This window comes from Entelurus aequoreus, linkage group LG23, assembly GCF_033978785.1.
Source record: "Entelurus aequoreus isolate RoL-2023_Sb linkage group LG23, RoL_Eaeq_v1.1, whole genome shotgun sequence".
NCBI lineage: Eukaryota > Metazoa > Chordata > Actinopteri > Syngnathiformes > Syngnathidae > Entelurus > Entelurus aequoreus.
Genome location: NC_084753.1, coordinates 6530408 through 6554266, shown reverse-complemented (window position 1 = coordinate 6554266; position 23859 = coordinate 6530408). Strand labels below are relative to the sequence as shown.

The following is a 23859-nucleotide window of genomic DNA, read 5'->3' as shown; positions in this document are numbered from 1 at the left end:
TATATATATATATATATATATATATATATATATATATATATATATATATATATATATATATATATATATATATATACACACATATATTTTAGGGCTGTCAAACGATTAAAATATTTAATCGCGATTAATCGCATTGTTCATAGTTAACTCAAAATTAATCACGATTAATTGCAGATAGGTATAATTTTGCATCATTAATAAGTGTACCCTTGACAAATAATTTTCAGGGGGGGTGGCTTCATATTGCTACATGACAATATTTTAAGCTTCTCTATTAGTTAATAACATTTTACATTTAACCTGCTAATCATTCTGTACTTGAGGACTCCGCCAGAACATGTTATAAAATAGTTTACACAATATCTCAGCCAGCCAGAAACCCTGACATTAACAAAATAAAAATGTCTTACATTAAGATCATGCTGTGTCAGAGATGTTTTGTAATGTTAATCTGTGATATTTGCACCTAAAGAAATGCTAGTAGGGATATAGGAGTGGTGGGGATATTGCGATTAATTTTGAGTTAACTATGAACAGTGCAATTAATCGTGATTACATATTTTAATCATTTGACAGCCCTAATTAAAATATATATATATATATATATATATATATATTAGGGCTGCAACAACTAATCGATTAAATCGATTAAAATCGATTATAAAAATAGTTGCCGATTAATTTAGTCATCGATTCGTTGGATCTATGCTATGCGCATGCGCAGAGGCTTTTTAAAAATAAAAACACATTTTTTTTTTTATTTTTTTTTTTAAATAAACCTTTATTTATAAACTGCAACATGTACAAACAGCTGAGAAACAATAATCAAAATAAGTATGGTGCCAGTATGCTGTTTTTTTTCAATAAAATACTGGATTATTAATCGATCAATCGAAGTAATAATCGACAGATTAATCGATTATCAAATTAATCATTAGTTGCAGCCCTAATATATATATATATATATATATATATATATATATATATATATATATATATATATATATATATATATATATATATATTTTTTTTTTTTTTTTAATTTATTTATTTATTTATTTATTTATTTTTTCCGCGATCGACCGGTATGGTCTTAAAGATCGACCCCTGTTCTATTGGATCATTACAGATGATGTCACCATGCAATCACCTCGGGACTGATACAAACTGTTCTTATTTTTGGCTGCACTGTGTGTGTGTGTGTGTGTGTGTGTGTGTGTGTGTGTGTGTGTGTGTGTGTGTGTGTGTGTGTGTGTGTGTGTGTGTGTGTGTGTGTGTGTGTGTGTGTGTGTGTGTGTGTGTGTGTGTGTGTGTGTGTGTGTGTGTGTGTTTGAGCAGCCAGTCAACGCTCAGGTGACCCATGTGGACCTGTGGTAGAAACCCAAGCAAGATAGACTACTTAATGTAAACTCCTGAGCGTCAGGTGTTCCCCCCCCCCCTCTGAACTTCTGAGGGACCAACCCCTGACCTGCGGGGTCTGCCGCTGACCTGGATGTCAACAATCAAATAGATCAACAATGAAAATACTCACGGAAGGGGAGGAAATGCAATTTGCCTATCACACGGTGTGCAAACTACATGCAATGATAACTTCCACGACTACTGATATGCCCCTCCCCCCCTTAATTAGAGTGACCCACCCCCGATCCTGACCAGCAAAACCTGATACATCTCAAACCCGGAACAGAGTTGGAACTGGGACTCGCAGGCACCAATAATAACAAGGACGACCATAGTTGTCTTGCAGGATGCTGATCAAAAGCTAAAGGATGCATGTTTGAGTCGTCTAAGCGCTAATATCACAAATCCAAAGACGGTTGCTAAACAGGTTATCTAAGCCGCAACACGTAGAAAATGAACATGCAAATACAATCCTAGAGTGCATGCAGAGCTCTTAGCAACCATCATCCTTTAAACTACTGTATGCAAGTGTAATGACCTGCTTTATTGAACAAGGTTACATTGAAATCCATCACACATAGCGGAAGACAGTGTGCAGGTAAAAAGGTGTCTAATGCTTAAACCGAAAATAAACAAAAGGTGAGGGCCCCTAAGAAAAGGCATTGAAGCTTAGGGAAGGCTATGCAGAACGAAACTAAAACTGAACTGGCTACAAAGTAAACAAAAACAGAATGCTGGAGGACAGCAAAGACTTACTGCGGAGCAAAGACGGCGTCCACAAAGTACATCCGAACATGACATGACAATCAACAATGTCCCCGCAAAGAAGGATAAAAACAACAAGCTCAGCTGGAAAGCACATATTACACATGTAAAATACAAAGTAGCAAGAAGTATAGCAGTCATAAACAAAGCAAAGCAGGTTCTGGATCATAAGTCACTCCACACTCTCTACTGTTCTTTAGTCTTGCCATACTTAAACTACTGTACTGAAGTCTGGGGTAACAATTACAAAAGTTCGTTACAGTCATTAATCATTTTACAAAAAAGAGCAGTAAGGATCATTCACAAGGTCTGCGATCTGGAACACACCAATGCACTATTTCTACAGTCGAAATGATTCAAATTCACCGACATTGTCTCATATCAAACAGCAATAACTATGTACAGGGCTAGGAAGCATTTGTTACCACTGAACATTCAAAACATGTTTAGTGAACGTGAGGGGGGGGGGGCATAGTTTGAGGGGAGAACTCAATTTTAAAATTCAGATGAGAAATTCCACCGTGAAAAGTTTTCGCATTTCCATCACAGGTGTCAAGTTGTGGAACAATCTGAGCGAAGTACGTAAGCAAAGTCCAAGCATCAATGTTTTTAAAAGAATGTACACAAATATATTGTTCACAGGATATAGTGAACTGCACTAAGAGTCAGTAGGTTTGTATGTGTATGTATATGTATACTATGTATGTGTCACATTTATAGTTACTTGTTAAATGTATGTGGTAGATATATATATATATATATATATATATATATATATATATATATATATATATATATATATATATATATATATATATATATATATATATATATATATATACATACTTATATATGTATATGTATTTATATAACATAACATTTTTATATACTATTATTATTATTATTATTATTAAACATACAGTAAGTAATAAGAGGGGTGGGAGTACATAAGTTTTTACTTCTTCTCACTCCTTTTCGGATATGTTTACATTAATGTTTATTTTCATTTCTTGCTTCTTTTTGCTTTTTATCTTTACTATTATTATTATTATTATTATTATTATTATTATTATTATTATTATTATTGTTTTTGTTATTCATTCTTGAATGGCCTTTTTGTTGTCTTTTGCAAAATTTGTTTGTTTTTGTTTTGTCTTCATATTCGAAATAAACATGAAAGAAAGAAAGAAAGAAAGAAAGAAAGAAAGAAAGAAAGAAAGAAAGAAAGAAAGAAAGAAAGAAAGAAAGAAAGAGAAACTGAAATATTCTTGACTGCTAAAACAAAGTAGATGCGGGGAAATATCGCTCAAAGGAAGACATGAAACTGCTACAGGAAAATACCAAAAAAAGAGAAAAAGCCACCAAAATAGGAGCACAAGATAAGAAGTAAAACACTACACACAGGAAAACAGCCAAAAAGTCCAAATAAGTCAGGGTGTGATGTGACAGGTGGTGACAGTACACCTACTTTGAGACAAGAGCTATAGTGATGTATGCTTGGTTATGCTTTAAAGTCATATCCAACGACTTTTTACTGTCAACTGAGTTTGGTTTTTGAATGATGTCTGCTGGTGGTGTGCCTCCGCATTTTTTCAACGCAAAAAAACGTGCCTTGGCTCCAAAAAGGTTGAAAAACTCTGCTCTATATCACGCAACTCGAGTGCACATTAATTGCTAAGAACTGATTTCAGTTACCTCAAAAACAATGTTGTGCAGAAATATATTTATTATTATTGTGTGTGTGTGTATAACCTCATATAAAAACACTAGAATAGAACGGGCGTTGTTGACCTTGAAGTAAGCAGGGAGCTCTCACACATCTTCAGCTTCAACTTTTTAAAGGAAATTCAATATTAAATATAAAAAAAAAAAAAAGACTCAGAGTGATTTAAAAGAAAAGATAATGTTGGGGCGGCCAGGTTTTACCACCTGATAACACGGGAGATTAGTTAAACGTCACATAATGGGCTCCCCGTTAAACACATCTTAAAAGGTATAACACTCAATCAGTTTCTCATCACGTTTGTTTGGGTCTATCTCTCTCTGGAGACTGTTTGCTCAGCTTATCATGGTGTGTGTGTCCGTGTGTGTGTGTGTGTGTGTGTGTGTGTGTGTGTGTGTGTGTGTGTGTGTGTGTGTGTGTGTGTGTGTGTGTGTGTGTGTGTGTGTGTGTGTGTGTGAGTCACAGTCAGAGGAGACTGGAAAACAGGCCAGTAAAAAGGAAGCTACAATGAGTCAGGACTCACAATTACATACAGGCTTGTCTTTTTAATCCTGCATACTTTAAAGGGCAAATAGACTCAACAAAAAGGATTGTGTTGACGATGGACAACACCTTCGACTACACCAGGGGTCGGCAACCCAAAATGTTGAAAGAGCCATATTGGAGCAAAAATACAAAAACAAATCTGTCTGGAGCCGCAACAAATTAAAAGCCATATTACATACAGATAGTGTGTCATGAGATATCAATTTAATTAAAAGGACTTAAAGGAAACTAAATGAGCTCAAATATAGCTACAAATGAGGCATAATGATGCAATATGTACATATCGCTAGCCTAAATAGCATGTTAGCATCGATTAGCTTGCAGTCATGCAGTGACCAAATATGTCTGATTAGCACTCCACACAAGTCAATAACATCAACAAAACTCACCTTTGTGCGTTCATGCAAAACGTTAAAAGTGTGGTGGACAAAATGAGACAGAAAAAGAAGTGGCATAAAACACGTCCTAGAAAGTCGGAGAAAGTTATACATGTAAACAAACTATACGGTGAGTTCATGGACCGCCAAAATTAGTAGGACAAAACGGCGCTCGCCATATACTCGAATCAGTGAAGCATGTTTAATATAAACAGTGTGATTTATAACAATTAGGGAGGTTTGTGTCATGTTTGTCCTCATACAGAAACCATACTAAAACAAAAAAATTGATTTTTTTTCCCCCTCATCTTTTTCCATTCTTCATACATTTTTGAAAAATCTCCAGAGAGCCACTAGGGCGGCGCTAAGGCTCTAGAGCCGCGGGTTGCCGACCCCCGGACTACACAATGAAACTCGGGTTCTGCAAACCCCGTTTCCATATGAGTTGGGAAATGGTGTTAGATGTAAATATAAACGGAATACAATGATTTGCAAATCATTTCCAACTAGAGATGTCCGATAATATCGGTCTGCCGATATTATCGGCCGATAAATGCGTTAAAATGTAATATCGGAAATTATCGTTATCGGTTCTTTTATTATCAGTATCGGTGTTTTTTTTGTTTGTTTTTTATTAAATCCACATAAAAAACACAAGATACACTTACAATTAGTGCACCAACCCAAAAAACCTCCCTCCCCCATTTACACTCATTCACACAAAAGGGTTGTTATTAATATTGTGGTTCCTACATTATATATCAATATATATCAATACAGTCTGCAAGGGATACAGTCCGTAAGCACACATGATTGTGCGTGCTGCTGCTCCACTAATAGTACTAACCTTTAACAGTTCATTTTACTCATTTTCATTCATTACTAGTTTCTATGTAACTGTTTTTATATTGTTGTACATTCTTTTTTATTCAAGAAAATGTTTTTAATTGATTTATCTTATTTTATTTGATTAATTTTTAAAAAAAGGTACCTTATCTTCACCATACCTGGTTGTCCAAATTAGGCATAATAATGTGTTAATTCCACGACTGTATATATCGGTTGATATCGGTATGGGTTGATATCGGTATCTGTAATTAAAAAGTTGGACAATATCGGCATATCAGATATCGGCAAAATGCCATTATTGGACATCCCTAGGGGTTTTTTCCTTTCTGTTATTAATATTGTGGTTCCTACATTATATATCAATATATATCAATACAGTCTGCAAGGGATACAGTCCGTAAGCACACATGATTGTGCGTGCTGCTGCTCCACTAACCTTTAACAGTTAATTTTACTAATTTTCATTCATTACTAGTTTCTATGTAACTGTTTTTATATTGTTTTTCTTTCTTTTTTATTCAAGAAAATGTTTTTAATTTATTTATCTTATTTTATTTGATTCATTTTTTTAAAAAAAAGTACCTTATCTTCACCATACCTGGTTGTCCAAATTAGGCATAATAATGTGTTAATTCCACGACTGTATATATCGGTTGATATCGGTATCGGTTGATATCGGTATCGGTAATTAAAGAGTTGGACAATATCGGCATATCGGATATCGGCAAAATGCCATTATTGGACATCCCTAGGGGTTTTTTCTTTCTGTTATTAATATTGTGGTTCCTACATTATATATCAATATATATCAATACAGTCTGCAAGGGATACAGTCCGTAAGCACACATGATTGTGCGTGCTGCTGCTCCACTAATAGTACTAACCTTTAACAGTTAATTTTACTAATTTTCAATAATTACTAGTTTCTATGTAACTGTTTTTATATTGTTTTACTTTCTTTTTTATTCAAGAAAATGTTTTTAATTTATTTATCTTATTTTATTTGATTCATTTTTTAAAAAAGTACCTCATCTTCACCATACATGGTTGTCCAAATTAGGCATAATAATGTGTTAATTCCACAACTGTATATATCGGTTGATATTAAGCGACTTTGGGTACTTAGAAAAGTGCTATATAAATCCCAGGTATTATTATTATTATATCGGTATCGGTAATTAAAGAGTTGGACAATATCGGCATATCGGATATCGGCAAAAAGCCATTATTGGACATCTCTATTTTCAAGCCATATTCAGTTGAATATGCTACAAAGACAACATATTTGATGTTCAAACTGATAAACGTTTTTTTTTGTTGCAAATAATCATTAACTTTAGAATTTGATGGCAGCAACACGTGACAAAGAAGTTGGGAAAGGTGGCAATAAATACTGATAAAGTTGAGGAATGCTCATCAAACACTTATTTGGAACATCCCACAGGTGAACAGGCAAATTGGGAACAGGTGGGTGCCATGATTGGGTATAAAAGTAGATTCCATGAAATGCTCAGTCATTCACAAACAAGGATGGGGCGAGGGTCACCACTTTGTCAACAAATGCCTGAGCAAATTGTTGAACAGTTTAAGAAAAACCTTTCTCAAGCAGCTATTGCAAGGAATTTAGGGATTTCACCATCTACGCTCCGTAATATCATCAAAGGGTTCAGAGAATCTGGAGAAATCACTGCACGTAAGCAGCTAAGCCCGTGACCTTCCATCCCTCAGGCTGTACTGCATCAACAAGCCACATCAGTGTGTAAAGGATATCACCACATGGGCTCAGAAACACTTCAGAAACCCACTGTCAGTAACTACAGTTGGTCGCTACATCTGTAAGTGCAAGTTAAAACTCTCCTATGCAAGGCGAAAACCGTTTATCAACAACACCCAGAAACGCAGTCGGCTTCGCTGGGCCTGAGCTCATCTAAGGTGGCAATAAATACTGATAAAGTTGAGGAATGCTCATCAAACACTTATTTGGAACATCCCACAGGTGTGCAGGCTAGTTGCGAACAGGTGGGTGCCATGATTAGGTATAAAAACAGCTTCCCAAAAAATGATCAGTCTTTCACAAGAAAGGATGGGGCGAGGGTCACCACTTTGTCAACAACTGCGTAATTTTTCAGGATTTATGCAGATCCCAAATACAGGTCAGCAGGTACCAGAAGATAAGAAAAGTTGCTTTTGCATAATATTGCGAAACCTGTCCACGTAAGTTTTGCTTGTTTCTAGTCCATGCTAAGTGGTAGCCTTGTCTACGTAAGTTTTGCTTGTCTCCTAGCCAATGCTAAGTGGTAGCCTTGTCTACGTAAGTTTTGCTTGTTTCTAGTCCATGCTAAGTGGTAGCCTTGTCTACGTAAGTTTCGCTTGTCTCCTAGCCAATGCTAAGTGGTAGCCTTGTCAACGTAAGTTTTGCTTGTCTCCTAGCCAATGCTAAGTGGTAGCCTTGTCTATGTAAGTTTTGCTTGTCTCCTAGCCAATGCTAAGTGGTAGCCTTGTCAACGTAAGTTTTGCTTGTCTCCTAGCCAATGCTAAGTGGTAGCCTTGTCTATGTAAGTTTTGCTTGTCTCCTAGCCAATGCTAAGTGGTAGCCTTGTCTACGTAAGTTTTGCTTGTCTCCTAGCCAATGCTAAGTGGTAGCCTTGTCTACGTAAGTTTTGCTTGTCTCCTAGCCAATGCTAAGTGGTAGCCTTGTCTACGTAAGTTTTGCTTGTCTCCTAGCCAATGCTAAGTGGTAGCCTTGTCTACGTAAGTTTTGCTTGTTTCTAGTCCATGCTAAGTGGTAGCCTTGTCCACGTAAGTTTTGCTTGTCTCCTAGCTAATGCTAAGTGGTAGCCTTGTCAACGTAAGTTTTGCTTGTCTCCTAGCCAATGCTAAGTGGTAGCCTTGTCTACGTAAGTTTTGCTTGTCTCCTAGCCAATGCTAAGTGGTAGCCTTGTCAACGTAAGTTTTGCTTGTCTCCTAGCCAATGCCAAGTGGTAGCCTTGTCTACGTAAGTTTTGCTTGTCTCCTAGCCAATGCCAAGTGGTAGCCTTGTCTACGTAAGTTTTGCTTGTTTCTAGTCCATGCTAAGTGGTAGCCTTGTCTACGTAAGTTTTGCTTGTTTCTAGTCCATGCTAAGTGGTAGCCTTGTCAACGTACGTTTTGCTTGTCTCCTAGCCAATGCTAAGTGGTAGCCTTGTCTACGTAAGTTTTGCTTGTCTCCTAGCCAATGCTAAGTGGTAGCCTTGTCTACGTAAGTTTTGCTTGTCTCCTAGCCAATGCTAAGTGGTAGCCTTGTCAACGTAAGTTTTGCTTGTCTCCTAGCCAATGCCAAGTGGTAGCCTTGTCTACGTAAGTTTTGATTGTTTGTAGTCCATGCTAAGTGGTAGCCTTGTCTACGTAAGTTTTGCTTGTTTCTAGTCCATGCTAAGTGGTAGCCTTGTCTATGTAAGTTTTGCTTGTTTCTAGTCCATGCTAAGTGGTAGCCTTGTCTACGTAAGTTTTGCTTGTCTCCTAGCCAATGCTAAGTGGTAGCCTTGTCAACGTAAGTTTTGCTTGTCTCCTAGCCAATGCTAAGTGGTAGCCTTGTCTACGTAAGTTTTGCTTGTCTCCTAGCCAATGCTAAGTGGTAGCCTTGTCTACGTAAGTTTTGCTTGTTTCTAGTCCATGCTAAGTGGTAGCCTTGTCAACGTAAGTTTTGCTTGTCTCCTAGCCAATGCTAAGTGGTAGCCTTGTCTACGTAAGTTTTGCTTGTCTCCTAGCCAATGCCAAGTGGTAGCCTTGTCTACGTAAGTTTTGCTTGTCTCCTAGCCAATGCCAAGTGGTAGCCTTGTCTACGTAAGTTTTGATTGTTTGTAGTCCATGCTAAGTGGTAGCCTTGTCTACGTAAGTTTTGCTTGTTTCTAGTCCATGCTAAGTGGTAGCCTTGTCTATGTAAGTTTTGCTTGTTTCTAGTCCATGCTAAGTGGTAGCTTAGTTTCGAGTGCGATCAGCACATTATTCCTTTTGCTTGTTTTCTATTTTTGGTACTTCGCGCTATTTTTGAGAATAAATCATGTTCTTACCCGCACGCTTTGTCCGGAATGGTCCGTCTGCATCCCGGGAGAATGAAGCCCGCAGCAAGCTGCGAAAACCCCGTCGTGACACAAAACGCCAGATAATATGTCTTACCTTATACACACACCATAATAATACTGGTATGTTTAATGCACCGACAATCCATCAAGCGGTGTGGCTTCATAGCTTACCAAAGTCGTCCTAAAACATTTTGATAGATTTTTGAGCGCCGTGTGTAATGTTCTATATTTTCAATGGAACATATACAATGTTGGTGTTGTTCACTTGAGTCATATTGCCATCATATTGCAGTCTGCACGTATCTCTTACGTTTGACTGCCTTCTACTGGTCACACTTAATCATTACACCATGTACCAAATGAAATTGCTTCGAGGTCAGTAAGCAAAACCAGAATTATTCCGTACATTAGGCGCACTGTCGAGTTTTGAGGGGGAAAAAATGATTTTAAGTAGGGATGTCCGATAATGGCTTTTTGCCGATATCCGATATGCCGATATTGTCCAACTCTTTAATTACCCATACCGATATCAACCAATACCGATATCAACCGATATATACAGTCGTGGAATTAACACATTATGATGCCTAATTTGGACAACCAGGTATGGTGAAGATAAGGTACTTTAAAAAAAAAAAGAATCAAATAAAATAAGATAAATAAATTAAAAACATTTTCTTGAATAAAAAAGAAAGTAAAACAATATAAAAACAGTTACATAGAAACTAATAATGAATGAAAATTAGTAAAATTAACTGTTAAAGGTTAGTACTATTAGTGGAGCAGCAGCACGCACAATCATGTGTGCTTACGGACTGTATCCCTTGCAGACTGTATTGATATATATTGATATATAATGTAAGAACCAGAATATTAATAACAGAAAGAAAAAACCCCTAGGGATGTCCAATAATGGCATTTTGCCGATATCCGATATGCCGATATTGTCCAACTCTTTAATTACCGATACCGATATCAACCGATACCGATATCAACCGATATATACAGTCGTGGAATTAACACATTATTATGCCTAATTTGGACAACCAGGTATGGTGAAGATAAGGTACTTTTTTTTAAAAATGAATCAAATAAAATAAGATAAATGAATTAAAAACATTTTCTTGAATAAAAAAGAAAGTACAACAATATAAAAACAGTTACATAGAAACTAGTAATTAATGAAAATTTGTAAAATTAACTGTTAAAGGTTAGTACTATTAGTGGAGCAGCAGCACGCACAATCATGTGTGCTTACGGACTGTATCCCTTGCAGACTGTATTGATATATATTGATATATAATGTAGGAAGCAGAATATTAATAACAGAAAGAAACAACCCTTTTGTGTGAATGAGTGTAAATGGGGGAGGGAGGTTTTTTTGGGTTGGTGCACTAATTGCAAGTGTATCTTGTGTTTTTTATGTGGATTTAATTTTAAAAAAAAAAAAAAAACGATACTGATAATAAAAAAAACGATACCGATAATTTCCGATATTACATTTTAACGCATTTATCGGCCGATAATATCAGCAGACCGATATTATCGGACATCTCTAATTTTAAGTGCACCTTATAGTCCGGAAAATACGTTTTTTACAGCAAAACCAGCAGGAAAACACAATCACTAAGAATGTGTACGGAAAGCGACTTGCTGGTGTAGTTAATACTCACAATTCTATTGTTCATGAATGCACCGCCGAGACTATAATTGGTGCATAATGAGGAAGTGTTAAGTTGCTGTTGTGACAAATGCTGAGGTGTGATGTGTTGTTGTTTAGATGGGTACTAAAGTTTAGAAAGACTCTGTCAGGACACTGCATTATTTACAAGAAATGACCTGCCAAATATCACCTTTGGGCACTTGTTGAACCCAATTTTTGGTACCCATGTTGAGTCAGGAAGTGTATCGTGCTTAAGTACACGCAAGTCAAACCTGTTTTTTTCTAGGCAGGAATGCCCAAGCACAGCATTGCGTGTGGAGTAGAGCAGTGTTTTTCAACCTTTTTGGAGCCGAGGCACACCACCAGCAGACATCATTCAAAAACCAAACTCAGTTGACAGAAAAAAGTCGTTGTTGGATATGACTTTAAAGCATAACCAAGCATGCATCACTATAGCTCTTGTCTCAAAGTAGGTGTACTGTCACCACCTGTCACATCACACCCTGACTTATTTGGACTTTTTGGCTGTTCTCCTGTGTGTAGTGTTTTACTTCTTGTCTTGCGCTCCTATTTTGGTGGCTTTTTCTCCTTTGTTGGTATTTTCCTGTAGCAGTTTCATGGATGGATGGATAGATAGATAGATAGATAGATAGATAGATAGATAGATAGATAGATAGATAGATAGATGGATAGATGGATAGATGGATAGATGGATAGATGGATAGATGGATAGATGGATAGATGGATGGATGGATGGATGGATGGATGGATGGATGGATGGATGGATGGATGGATGGATGGATGGATGGATGGATGGATGGATGGATGGATGGATAGATAGATAGATAGATAGATAGATAGATAGATAGATAGATAGATAGATAGATAGATAGATAGATAGATAGATAGATAGATAGATAGATAGATAGATAGATAGATAGATAGATAGATAGATAGATAGTACTTTATTGATTCCTTCAGGAGAGTTCCCTCGGGAAAATTAAACATTCCAGCAGCAGTGTACAGAATTGAGATTGATTTTAAAAAGTAAAAAGTAAATAATGGGGGTAAAAATGGAAACAAAAATAGAAAAATATTACAATAACAATACAAATAAAAAGCAACAATGGGAATAAAAATATAACAGTAAAATAAGAATATAACAAGAGAAACTAGGCAGTAGTAGTATTGCACTGTTATTGTTTTGCATCCCCTGTCATCCTAGTACCCCCCCAGTCTAATGGCGTGTGGGACAAAGGAGTTGTTGAGTCTATTAGTCCTGCACTTCATGTCTTCCTTTGAGCGATATTTCCCGCATCTACTTTGTTTTAGCAATCAAGAATATTTCAGTAGTTTTTATCCTTCTTTGTGGGGACATTGTTGATTGTCATGTCATGTTCGGGTGTACGTTGTGGACGCCGTCTTTGCTCCACGGTAAGTCTTTGCTGTCCTCCAGCATTCTGTTTTTGTTTACTTTGTAGCCAGTTCAGTTTTAGTTTCGTTCTGCATAGCCTTCCCTAAGCTTTAAAGGCCTACTGAAATGATTTTTTTTTATTTAAACGGGAATAGCAGATCCATTCTATGTGTCATACTTGATCATTTCGCGATATTGCCATATTTTTGCTGAAAGGATTTAGTAGAGAAAATCGACGATAAAGTTCGCAACTTTTGCTCGCTGATAAAAAAAAGCCTTGCCTGTACTGGAAGTAGCGTGACGTCACAGGAGGTAGTATTCCTCACAATTTTCCTTTGTTTACAATGGAGCGAGAGAGATTCGGAGCGACAAAGCGACGATTACCCCATTAATTTGAGCGAGGATGAAAGATTCGTGGATGAGGAACGTGAGAGTGAAGAACTAGAGAGGCAGTGCAGGACGTATCTTTTTTCGCTCTGACCGTAACTTAGGTACAAGCTGGCTCATTGGATTCCACACTCTCTCCTTTTTCTATTGTGGATCACGGATTTGTATTTTAAACCACCTGGGATACTATATCCTCTTGAAAATGAGAGTCGAGCACGCGAAATGGACATTCACAGTGACTTTTATCTCCACGACAATACATCGGTGACACACTTAGCTACTGAGCTAACGTGATAGCATCGTTCTCAAATGCAGATAGAAACAAAATACATAAATCCCTGACTGGAAGGATAGACAGAAGATCAACAATACTATTAAACCATGTACATGTAACTACACGGTTAATAACTCTCAGCCTGGTAAAGCTTAACAATGCTGTTGCTAACGACGCTAAGGCTAAATTAGCAACTTAGCAACCGGACCTCACAGAGCTATGATAAAAACATTAGCGCTCCACCTACGCCAGCCAGCCCTCATCTGCTCATCAACACCCGTGCTCACCCGCGTTCCAGCAATCGATGGCGCGACGAAGGACTTCACCCGTGGGTTTGGCGGCTAGCATCGGCTAGGCGTCTGCTATCAGGGTAAGTAGTCCTTGTTGTGTTGCTACAGCCAGCCGCTAATACACCGATCCCACCTACAACGTTCTTCTTTGCAGCCTCCATTGTTCATTAAACAAATTGCGAAAGATTCACCAACACAGATGTCCAGAATACTGTGGAATTTTGTCGAAGAAAACAGAGCTCTGTGTATTGTGTCCAAACACTTCCGTGGACCTCGCGACGTCACGCGCATACGTCATCCTCCAGAGGCGTTATGAACCGGAAGTTTCCCGGGAAATTTAAAATGTCACTTTATAAGTTAACCCGGCCGTATTGGCATGTGTTGCAATGTTAAGATTTCATCATTGATGTATAAACTATCAGACTGCGTGGTCACTAGTAGTGGCTTTCAGTAGGCCTTTAATGCCTTTTCTTAGGGGCACTCGCCTTCTGTTTATTTTTGGTTTCAGCATTAGACACCTTTTTACCCAAATAGGTGAAATTAGATCATCTCCCACGGCACACCAGACTGTATCTCACGGCAGACTAGTGGTTGAAAAACACTGGAGTAGGTGATCACGGTTTAAGGTCTGCATTGACTCCGACAGGCCGGGCTTCACGGTCTTCAGCTGGCTGGCACATTCTCCATTGTGCCAGTCAAAGCGTGAGTTAATATGTAACCGTGGTGTGAGAGCGGAGGAGTATAAACAAGTAGCTGCAATCGCAAAAACTACAAATGTCACAGCGGCAGGAATGATCTCCAGTTTGCTTCTATGTGAGTCACTCTCGTGTTGTTGTTTTTTTAGAATCTTCAACAAAAAATGTGAGTTTCACAAGTGTTTTTAACCAGTTGAATAGCCCAAATGACGAAAAAGAGGGCACCTAAAACGGAAACCTTGAGGAAGGCCGCTAGTACAACTAAAGAACAAACGACTACTGACTGCATCTGAAGTAACCAAGCTACAGCAACACCTTAATTACATACATCACATTACCAAAAACAGGTATAACTGCCAAAAAAGAGAACACTTAAAGGGGTGCCTTGAGAAACGCCTCAGTGCAGGCCAAAGGTTTGGACACACCTTCTCATTCAATGTGTTTTCTTTATTTCCATGACTATTTACATGGTAGATTGTCACTGAAGGCATCAAAACTATGAATGAACACATGTGGAGTTATGTACTTAAAGGCCTACTGAAATGAATTTTTGTTATTTAAACGGGGATAGCAGATCCATTCTATGTGTCATACTTGATCATTTTGCGATATTGCCATATTTTTGCTGAAAGGATTTAGTAGAGAACATCGACGATAAAGTTCGCAACTTTTGGTCGCTGATAAAAAAAAAGCCTTGCCTGTACCGGAAGTAGCGTGACGTCACAGGTTGAAAGGCTCCTCACATTTCCCCATTGTTTACACCAGCAGTGAGAGCAATTCGGACCGAGAAAGCGACGATTACCCCATTAATTTGAGCCAGGATGAAAGATTTGTGGATGAGGAACGTGAGAGTGAAGGACTAGAGTGCAGTGCAGGACGTATCTTTTTTCGCTCTGACCGTAACTGAGGTACAAGCTGGCTCATTGGATTCCACACTCTCTCCTTTTTCTATTGTGGATCACGGATTTGTATTTGAAACCACCTGGGATACTATATCCTCTTGAAAATGAGAGTCGAGAACGCGAAATGGACATTCACAGTGACTTTTATCTCCACGACAATACATCGACGAAGCACTTTAGCTACGGAGCTAACGTGATAGCATCGTGCTTAAATGCAGATAGATACAAAATAAATAAGCCCCTGACTGGAAGGATAGACAGAAGATCAACAATACTACTATCAGGAGACACTGAACCAAACACTGGACCTGTAACCACACGGTTAATGCTGTGCCGCCTATCGAAGCCTAGCAATGTTGTTGCTAACGACGCCATTGAAGCTAACTTAGCTACGGGACCTCGTCAGAGCTATGATAAAAACATTAGCGCTCCACCTACGCCAGCCCTCATCTGCTCATCAACACCTGTGCTCACCTGCGTTCCAGCGATCGACGGCGCGACGAAGGACGAAGGATCATCGATGCGGTCGGCGGCTAGCGTCGGATAGCGCGTCTGCTATCCAAGTCAAAGTCCTCCTGGTTGTGTTGCTGCAGCCAGCCGCTAATACACCGATCCCACCTACAACTTTCTTCTTTGCAGTCTTCATTGTTCATTAAACAAATTGCAAAAGATTCACCAACACAGATGTCCAGAATACTGTGGAATTTTGCGATGAAAACAGAGCTTTTTTGTATTGGATTCAATGTGTCCGAATACTTCCGTTTCAACTATTGACGTCACGCACATACGTCATCATACATAGACGTTTCCAACCGGAAGTTTAGCGGGAAATTTAAAAAGTCACTTTATAAGTTAACCCGGCCGTATTGGCATGTGTTGCAATGTTAAGATTTCATCATTGATATATAAACTATCAGACTGCGTGGTCGCTAGTAGTGGCTTTCAGTAGGCCTTCAACAAAAAAAAAGGTGAAATAACTGAAAACATGTTTTATATTCTAATTCCTCTATTTTTTTCGCACACTCTTGGCATTCTCTCCATGAGCTCCAAGAGGTAGTCACCTGAAATAGTTTTCACTTCACAGGTGTGCTTGAAGCTCATGGAGAGAATGCCAAGATTGTGCGAAAAAAATAGAAAAATTAGAATATAAAACATGTTTTCAGTTATTTCACATTTTTGTTGTGAAGTACATAACTCCACATGTGTTCATTCATAGTTTTGATGTGACAATCTACAATGTAAATAGTCATGGAAATAAAGAAAACACACTGAATGAGGAGAAGGTGGGTCCAAACTTTTGTCCTGTACTGTACATCACAAGTTTGGACCCGAGTGTTCTGTGTTTGCTAGAAAGGTTACAATGTCAATGCCAATGTGTTTACAATAGTCCAAGTGACTCGACACAACAGGGGCACGCTACTGTCACACAAGTTTTGAACTGAACTCTGGGACCGGTATAGTCCCCGGGCCACCAGTTGAACAGCAGTGCTGTATATCAGTGTTTTTCAACCTTTTTTGAGCCGAGGCACATTTTTTGCGTTGAAAAAATCTGAAGGCACACCACCAACAGACATCATTAAAAAACAAAACTAAATTTCAATAAAAAGTGGTTGTTGCAATTGTTGGATATGACTTTAAAGCATAACCAAGCATGCATCACTATAGCTCTTGTCTCAAAGTAGGTGTACTGTCACCACCTGTCACATCACACCCTGACTTATTTGGACTGTTTTGCTGTTTTCCTGTGTGTAGTGTTTTACTTCTTGTCTTGCGCTCCTATTTTGGTGGCTTTTTCTCTTTTTTTGGTGTTTTCCTGTAGCAGTTTCATGTCTTCCTTTGAGCGATATTTCCCGCATCTACTTTGTTTTAGCAGTCAGGACTATTTCAGTTGTTTTTATCCTTCTTCGTGGGGACATTGTTGATTGTCATGTCATGTTCGGATGTACTTTGTGGACGCCGTCTTTGCTCCACAGTAAGTCTTTGCTGTCCTCCAGCATTCTGTTTTTGTTTACTTTGTAGCCAGTTCAGTTTTAGTCTCGTTCTGCATAGCCTTCCCTAAGCTTCAATGCCTTTTCTTAGGGGCACTCACCTTTTGTTTATTTTTGGTTTAAGCATTATACACCTTTTTAAGAAAATATAACATACATCCATAACCGTGGATGCATATGCAAAAGTGCAATATATTTATCCGTACAGTAATCTATTTATTTATATCTGCACCTTATTGCTCTTTTATCCTGCACTACCATGACCTAATGCAATGAAATGTCGTTCTTATCTGTACTGTAAAGTTCAAATTTGAATGACAATAAAATGGAAGTCTAAGTCTTTTTACCTGCACCCTGCCTCCCGCTGTTTCCCACATCTACAAAGCAATTAGCTACCTGCTGCCACCTACTGATATGGAAGAGTATTACACGGTTACTCTGCCGAGCTCTAGACAGCACCGACACTCAACAACAACACATACCGTATTTTTCGGACTATAAGTCGCACCGGCCGAAAATGCATAATAAAGAAGGAAAAAAACATATATAAGTCGCACTGGAGTATAAGTCGCATTTTTGGGGGAAATGTATTTGATAAAAGCCAACACCAAGAATAGACATTTGAAAGGCAATTTAAAATAAATAAAGAATAGTGAGCAACAGGCTGAATAAGTGTACGTTATATGAGGCATAAATAACCAACTGGTATGTTAACGTAAAATATTATGGTAAGAGTCATTCAAATAACTATAACATATAGAACATGCTATACGTTTACCAAACAATCTGTCACTCCTAATCACTAAATCCCATGAAATCTTATACGTCTAGTCTCTTACGTCAATGAGATAAATAATATTATTGGATATTTTACGCTAATGTGTTAATCATTTCACACATAAGTCGTTCCCGAGTATAAGTCGCACCCCCGGCCAAACTAGGAAAAAAAATGCGACTTATGGTCCGAAAAATACGGTGATTGGCAGACTATAATTACTGGTTTGCAAACAATATTTTTAACCCAAATAGGTGAAATTAGATCATTTCCAAAGGCACAACAGACTGTATTAGTGTGCCGCGGCACAGTGGTTGAAAAACACTGCCTCTATGGGACATTGTGACTTTTGGTATTGGTGTTCCTGCAAAAAAGGGAGCCAAACACACATACTGTACAGCTAAATGTGTATATATCATTTATACACACATACTGTACAGCTAAATGTGTATATATCATTTATACACACATACTGTACAGCTAAATGTGTATATATTATTTATACACACAGACTGTACAGCTAAATGTGTATATATCATTTATACACACAGACTGTACAGCTAAATGTGTATATATCATTTATACACACATACTGTACAGCTAAATGTGTATATATCATTTATACACACATACTGTACAGCTAAATGTGTATATATCATTTATACATTGGCCCCCCAGACACTTATTTTTGTCTCTCAACATTTGCCCAGCTCTGGCTTATGACGTATAGAAGTGTGCATGTATAGAAGTGTGCATGTATAGAAGTGTGCATGTATAGAAGTGTGCATGTATAGAAGTGTGCATGTATAGAAGTGTGCATGTATAGAAGTGTGCATGTATAGAAGTGTGCATGTATAGAAGTGTGTATGTATAGAAGTGTGCATGTATAGAAGTGTGAATGTATAGAAGTGTGCATGTATAGAAGTGTGCATGTATAGAAGTGTGCATGTCTAGAAGTGTGCATGTATAGAAGTGTGCATGTATAGAAGTGTGCATGTCTAGAAGTGTGCATGTATAGAAGTGTGCATGTATAGAAGTGTGCATGTCTAGAAGTGTGCATGTATAGAAGTGTGCATGTATAGAAGTGTGCATGTATAGAAGTGTGCATGTATAGAAGTGTGCATGTCTAGAAGTGTGCATGTCTAGAAGTGTGCATGTATAGAAGTGTGCATGTATAGAAGTGTGCATGTATAGAAGTGTGCATGTATAGAAGTGTGAATGTCTAGAAGTGTGCATGTATAGAAGTGTGCATGTATAGAAGTGTGTATGTATAGAAGTGTGCATGTATAGAAGTGTGCATGTATAGAAGTGTGCATGTATAGAAGTGTGCATGTATAGAAGTGTGCATGTATAGAAGTGTGCATGTATAGAAGTGTGAATGTATAGAAGTGTGCATGTATAGAAGTGTGCATGTATAGAAGTGTGCATGTATAGAAGTGTGCATGTATAGAAGTGTGAATGTATAGAAGTGTGCATGTATAGAAGTGTGCATGTATAGAAGTGTGAATGTATAGAAGTGTGCATGTATAGAAGTGTGCATGTATAGAAGTGTGCATGTATAGAAGTGTGAATGTATAGAAGTGTGCATGTATAGAAGTGTGCATGTATAGAAGTGTGCATGTATAGAAGTGTGCATGTATAGAAGTGTGCATGTATAGAAGTGTGCATGTATAGAAGTGTGCATGTATAGAAGTGTGCATGTCTAGAAGTGTGCATGTATAGAAGTGTGCATGTATAGAAGTGTGCATGTATAGAAGTGTGCATGTATAGAAGTGTGCATGTATAGAAGTGTGAATGTCTAGAAGTGTGCATGTATAGAAGTGTGCATGTATAGAAGTGTGTATGTATAGAAGTGTGCATGTATAGAAGTGTGCATGTATAGAAGTGTGCATGTATAGAAGTGTGAATGTCTAGAAGTGTGCATGTATAGAAGTGTGCATGTATAGAAGTGTGCATGTATAGAAGTGTGAATGTATAGAAGTGTGCATGTATAGAAGTGTGCATGTATAGAAGTGTGCATGTATAGAAGTGTGCATGTATAGAAGTGTGAATGTATAGAAGTGTGCATGTATAGAAGTGTGCATGTATAGAAGTGTGAATGTATAGAAGTGTGCATGTATAGAAGTGTGCATGTATAGAAGTGTGCATGTATAGAAGTGTGCATGTATAGAAGTGTGAATGTATAGAAGTGTGCATGTATAGAAGTGTGCATGTATAGAAGTGTGCATGTATAGAAGTGTGAATGTATAGAAGTGTGCATGTATAGAAGTGTGCATGTATAGAAGTGTGCATGTATAGAAGTGTGCACGTATAGAAGTGTGCACGTATAGAAGTGTGCATGTATAGAAGTGTGCATGTATAGAAGTGTGAATGTCTAGAAGTGTGAATGTATAGAAGTGTGCACGTATAGAAGTGTGCACGTATAGAAGTGTGCACGTATAGAAGTGTGCATGTATAGAAGTGTGCATGTATAGAAGTGTGAATGTATAGAAGTGTGCACGTATAGAAGTGTGCATGTATAGAAGTGTGCATGTATAGAAGTGTGCATGTATAGAAGTGTGAATGTATAGAAGTGTGAATGTCTAGAAGTGTGCACGTATAGAAGTGTGCACGTATAGAAGTGTGCACGTATAGAAGTGTGCATGTATAGAAGTGTGCATGTATAGAAGTGTGTATGTATAGAAGTGTGAATGTATAGAAGTGTGCATGTATAGAAGTGTGCATGTATAGAAGTGTGTATGTATAGAAGTGTGTATGTATAGAAGTGTGCATGTATAGAAGTGTGTATGTATAGAAGTGTGCATGTATAGAAGTGTGAATGTATAGAAGTGTGCATGTATAGAAGTGTGCATGTATAGAAGTGTGCATGTCTAGAAGTGTGCATGTATAGAAGTGTGCATGTATAGAAGTGTGCATGTATAGAAGTGTGCATGTATAGAAGTGTGCATGTATAGAAGTGTGAATGTATAGAAGTGTGCATGTATAGAAGTGTGCATGTATAGAAGTGTGCATGTATAGAAGTGTGCATGTATAGAAGTGTGAATGTATAGAAGTGTGCATGTATAGAAGTGTGCATGTATAGAAGTGTGCATGTATAGAAGTGTGCATGTCTAGAAGTGTGCATGTATAGAAGTGTGCATGTATAGAAGTGTGCATGTATAGAAGTGTGCATGTATAGAAGTGTGCATGTATAGAAGTGTGCATGTCTAGAAGTGTGCATGTATAGAAGTGTGCATGTATAGAAGTGTGCATGTATAGAAGTGTGCATGTATAGAAGTGTGCATGTATAGAAGTGTGAATGTCTAGAAGTGTGCATGTATAGAAGTGTGCATGTATAGAAGTGTGTATGTATAGAAGTGTGCATGTATAGAAGTGTGCATGTATAGAAGTGTGCATGTATAGAAGTGTGAATGTCTAGAAGTGTGCATGTATAGAAGTGTGCATGTATAGAAGTGTGCATGTATAGAAGTGTGAATGTATAGAAGTGTGCATGTATAGAAGTGTGCATGTATAGAAGTGTGCATGTATAGAAGTGTGCATGTATAGAAGTGTGAATGTATAGAAGTGTGCATGTATAGAAGTGTGCATGTATAGAAGTGTGAATGTATAGAAGTGTGCATGTATAGAAGTGTGCATGTATAGAAGTGTGCATGTATAGAAGTGTGCATGTATAGAAGTGTGCATGTATAGAAGTGTGCATGTATAGAAGTGTGCATGTATAGAAGTGTGCATGTATAGAAGTGTGCATGTATAGAAGTGTGCATGTCTAGAAGTGTGCATGTATAGAAGTGTGCATGTATAGAAGTGTGCATGTATAGAAGTGTGCATGTATAGAAGTGTGCATGTATAGAAGTGTGAATGTCTAGAAGTGTGCATGTATAGAAGTGTGCATGTATAGAAGTGTGTATGTATAGAAGTGTGCATGTATAGAAGTGTGCATGTATAGAAGTGTGCATGTATAGAAGTGTGAATGTCTAGAAGTGTGCATGTATAGAAGTGTGCATGTATAGAAGTGTGCATGTATAGAAGTGTGAATGTATAGAAGTGTGCATGTATAGAAGTGTGCATGTATAGAAGTGTGCATGTATAGAAGTGTGCATGTATAGAAGTGTGAATGTATAGAAGTGTGCATGTATAGAAGTGTGCATGTATAGAAGTGTGAATGTATAGAAGTGTGCATGTATAGAAGTGTGCATGTATAGAAGTGTGCATGTATAGAAGTGTGCATGTATAGAAGTGTGAATGTATAGAAGTGTGCATGTATAGAAGTGTGCATGTATAGAAGTGTGCATGTATAGAAGTGTGCATGTATAGAAGTGTGCATGTATAGAAGTGTGAATGTATAGAAGTGTGCATGTATAGAAGTGTGCATGTATAGAAGTGTGCATGTATAGAAGTGTGCATGTATAGAAGTGTGCATGTATAGAAGTGTGCATGTATAGAAGTGTGAATGTATAGAAGTGTGAATGTCTAGAAGTGTGCACGTATAGAAGTGTGCACGTATAGAAGTGTGCACGTATAGAAGTGTGCATGTATAGAAGTGTGCATGTATAGAAGTGTGTATGTATAGAAGTGTGAATGTATAGAAGTGTGCATGTATAGAAGTGTGCATGTATAGAAGTGTGTATGTATAGAAGTGTGTATGTATAGAAGTGTGCATGTATAGAAGTGTGTATGTATAGAAGTGTGCATGTATAGAAGTGTGAATGTATAGAAGTGTGCATGTATAGAAGTGTGCATGTATAGAAGTGTGCATGTCTAGAAGTGTGCATGTATAGAAGTGTGCATGTACTCACGGATTTGAACTTTCTTGGGGTCCAACTTGCGGACCGGACTGTGCAGCATGTGCAGCCTGCCCTGGATCCTGCAGGACCGGCGGTACACCATGCCCGCCTCCACCTCGATGCCCAGAAAGATGTCGCTGGCCAGCCGGGAGAGGTCGGACAGTTGGTGGATGATGTTGGTGAGGGTGTGACAGCCGACCTCGTCCAACGAGGAGAATAAAAGCGTCTTCTTCGGCTTGCGTCTACCGGGCGACTCGTCGACCGGCGAGCGGCTCCCTCTCGCCGGCAACCTGCTCGGGCGCCGGGGTTCGATACTCCTCTTGGGGAAGGGCATGTTTACTGGCAGGTAGCGCGACTAGTTTCCAAAACAAACACCCTACACGCTGGAAAAGTACTCAAAACTCGCGCTTGGTAGTTGAACGTAATAATCCTCCGATCCCGCCATGTTGGTACTCCCACAGCACTTGTGCGGGACAGACGTTGCTTACATCCACAGAGTCTGTTCAAATTCAAACCCGCACAGGAGAATGGAGGTTGGAGGTTGGAGGACCAGGAGGGAGGAACAAAAACACAAGGAAAAGTAAGGAGGGGTAACAACTAAAACATGGACTAAACTAAACAACCACCTGTGGACGATGGATCCGGAGCCAAACAAAGATAGCTAATGTTTACCTGCAAGCCTCACAGCAATGCGGGTGTGAAAACCCGGACTGGAGTTCCTCAAAACTGGAACGTTGAAATAAACACACGAATTTAAACAAAAATGTGTAAACATAAATGACGTTATTGTTGAATATGTAATACATATACCGTGTTATACGTTGCCATTAGTATGATAATTACTAGTTATGATTAAATTGAAGCCAAACAGCTAGCATGTTAGCACGCCATGCTAACGCGAACAAGTAAACGTTAGGAATAATAAACACTATATAGGACAAACAAGGAAAAGTAAGGAGGAGTAG

General features: G+C 38.2%; 1 protein-coding gene across 3 annotated transcripts in view; it reads right to left on the bottom strand.

Annotated features, from left to right (window-relative positions):
• LOC133640923 (NHS-like protein 1) overlaps positions 1–23448 on the bottom strand; it is a 309204-nt gene extending 285756 nt beyond the window's left edge. For all 3 annotated transcript variants that reach the window (XM_062034628.1, XM_062034629.1, XM_062034632.1), the window contains exon 1: positions 22907–23448. In XM_062034628.1, the coding sequence (XP_061890612.1) occupies positions 22907–23228 (322 nt within the window). In that variant the 5' untranslated portion in view covers positions 23229–23448. The remainder of the gene's footprint in view (positions 1–22906) is intronic.
• Between the last annotated feature and the right edge of the window lie 411 nt (positions 23449–23859).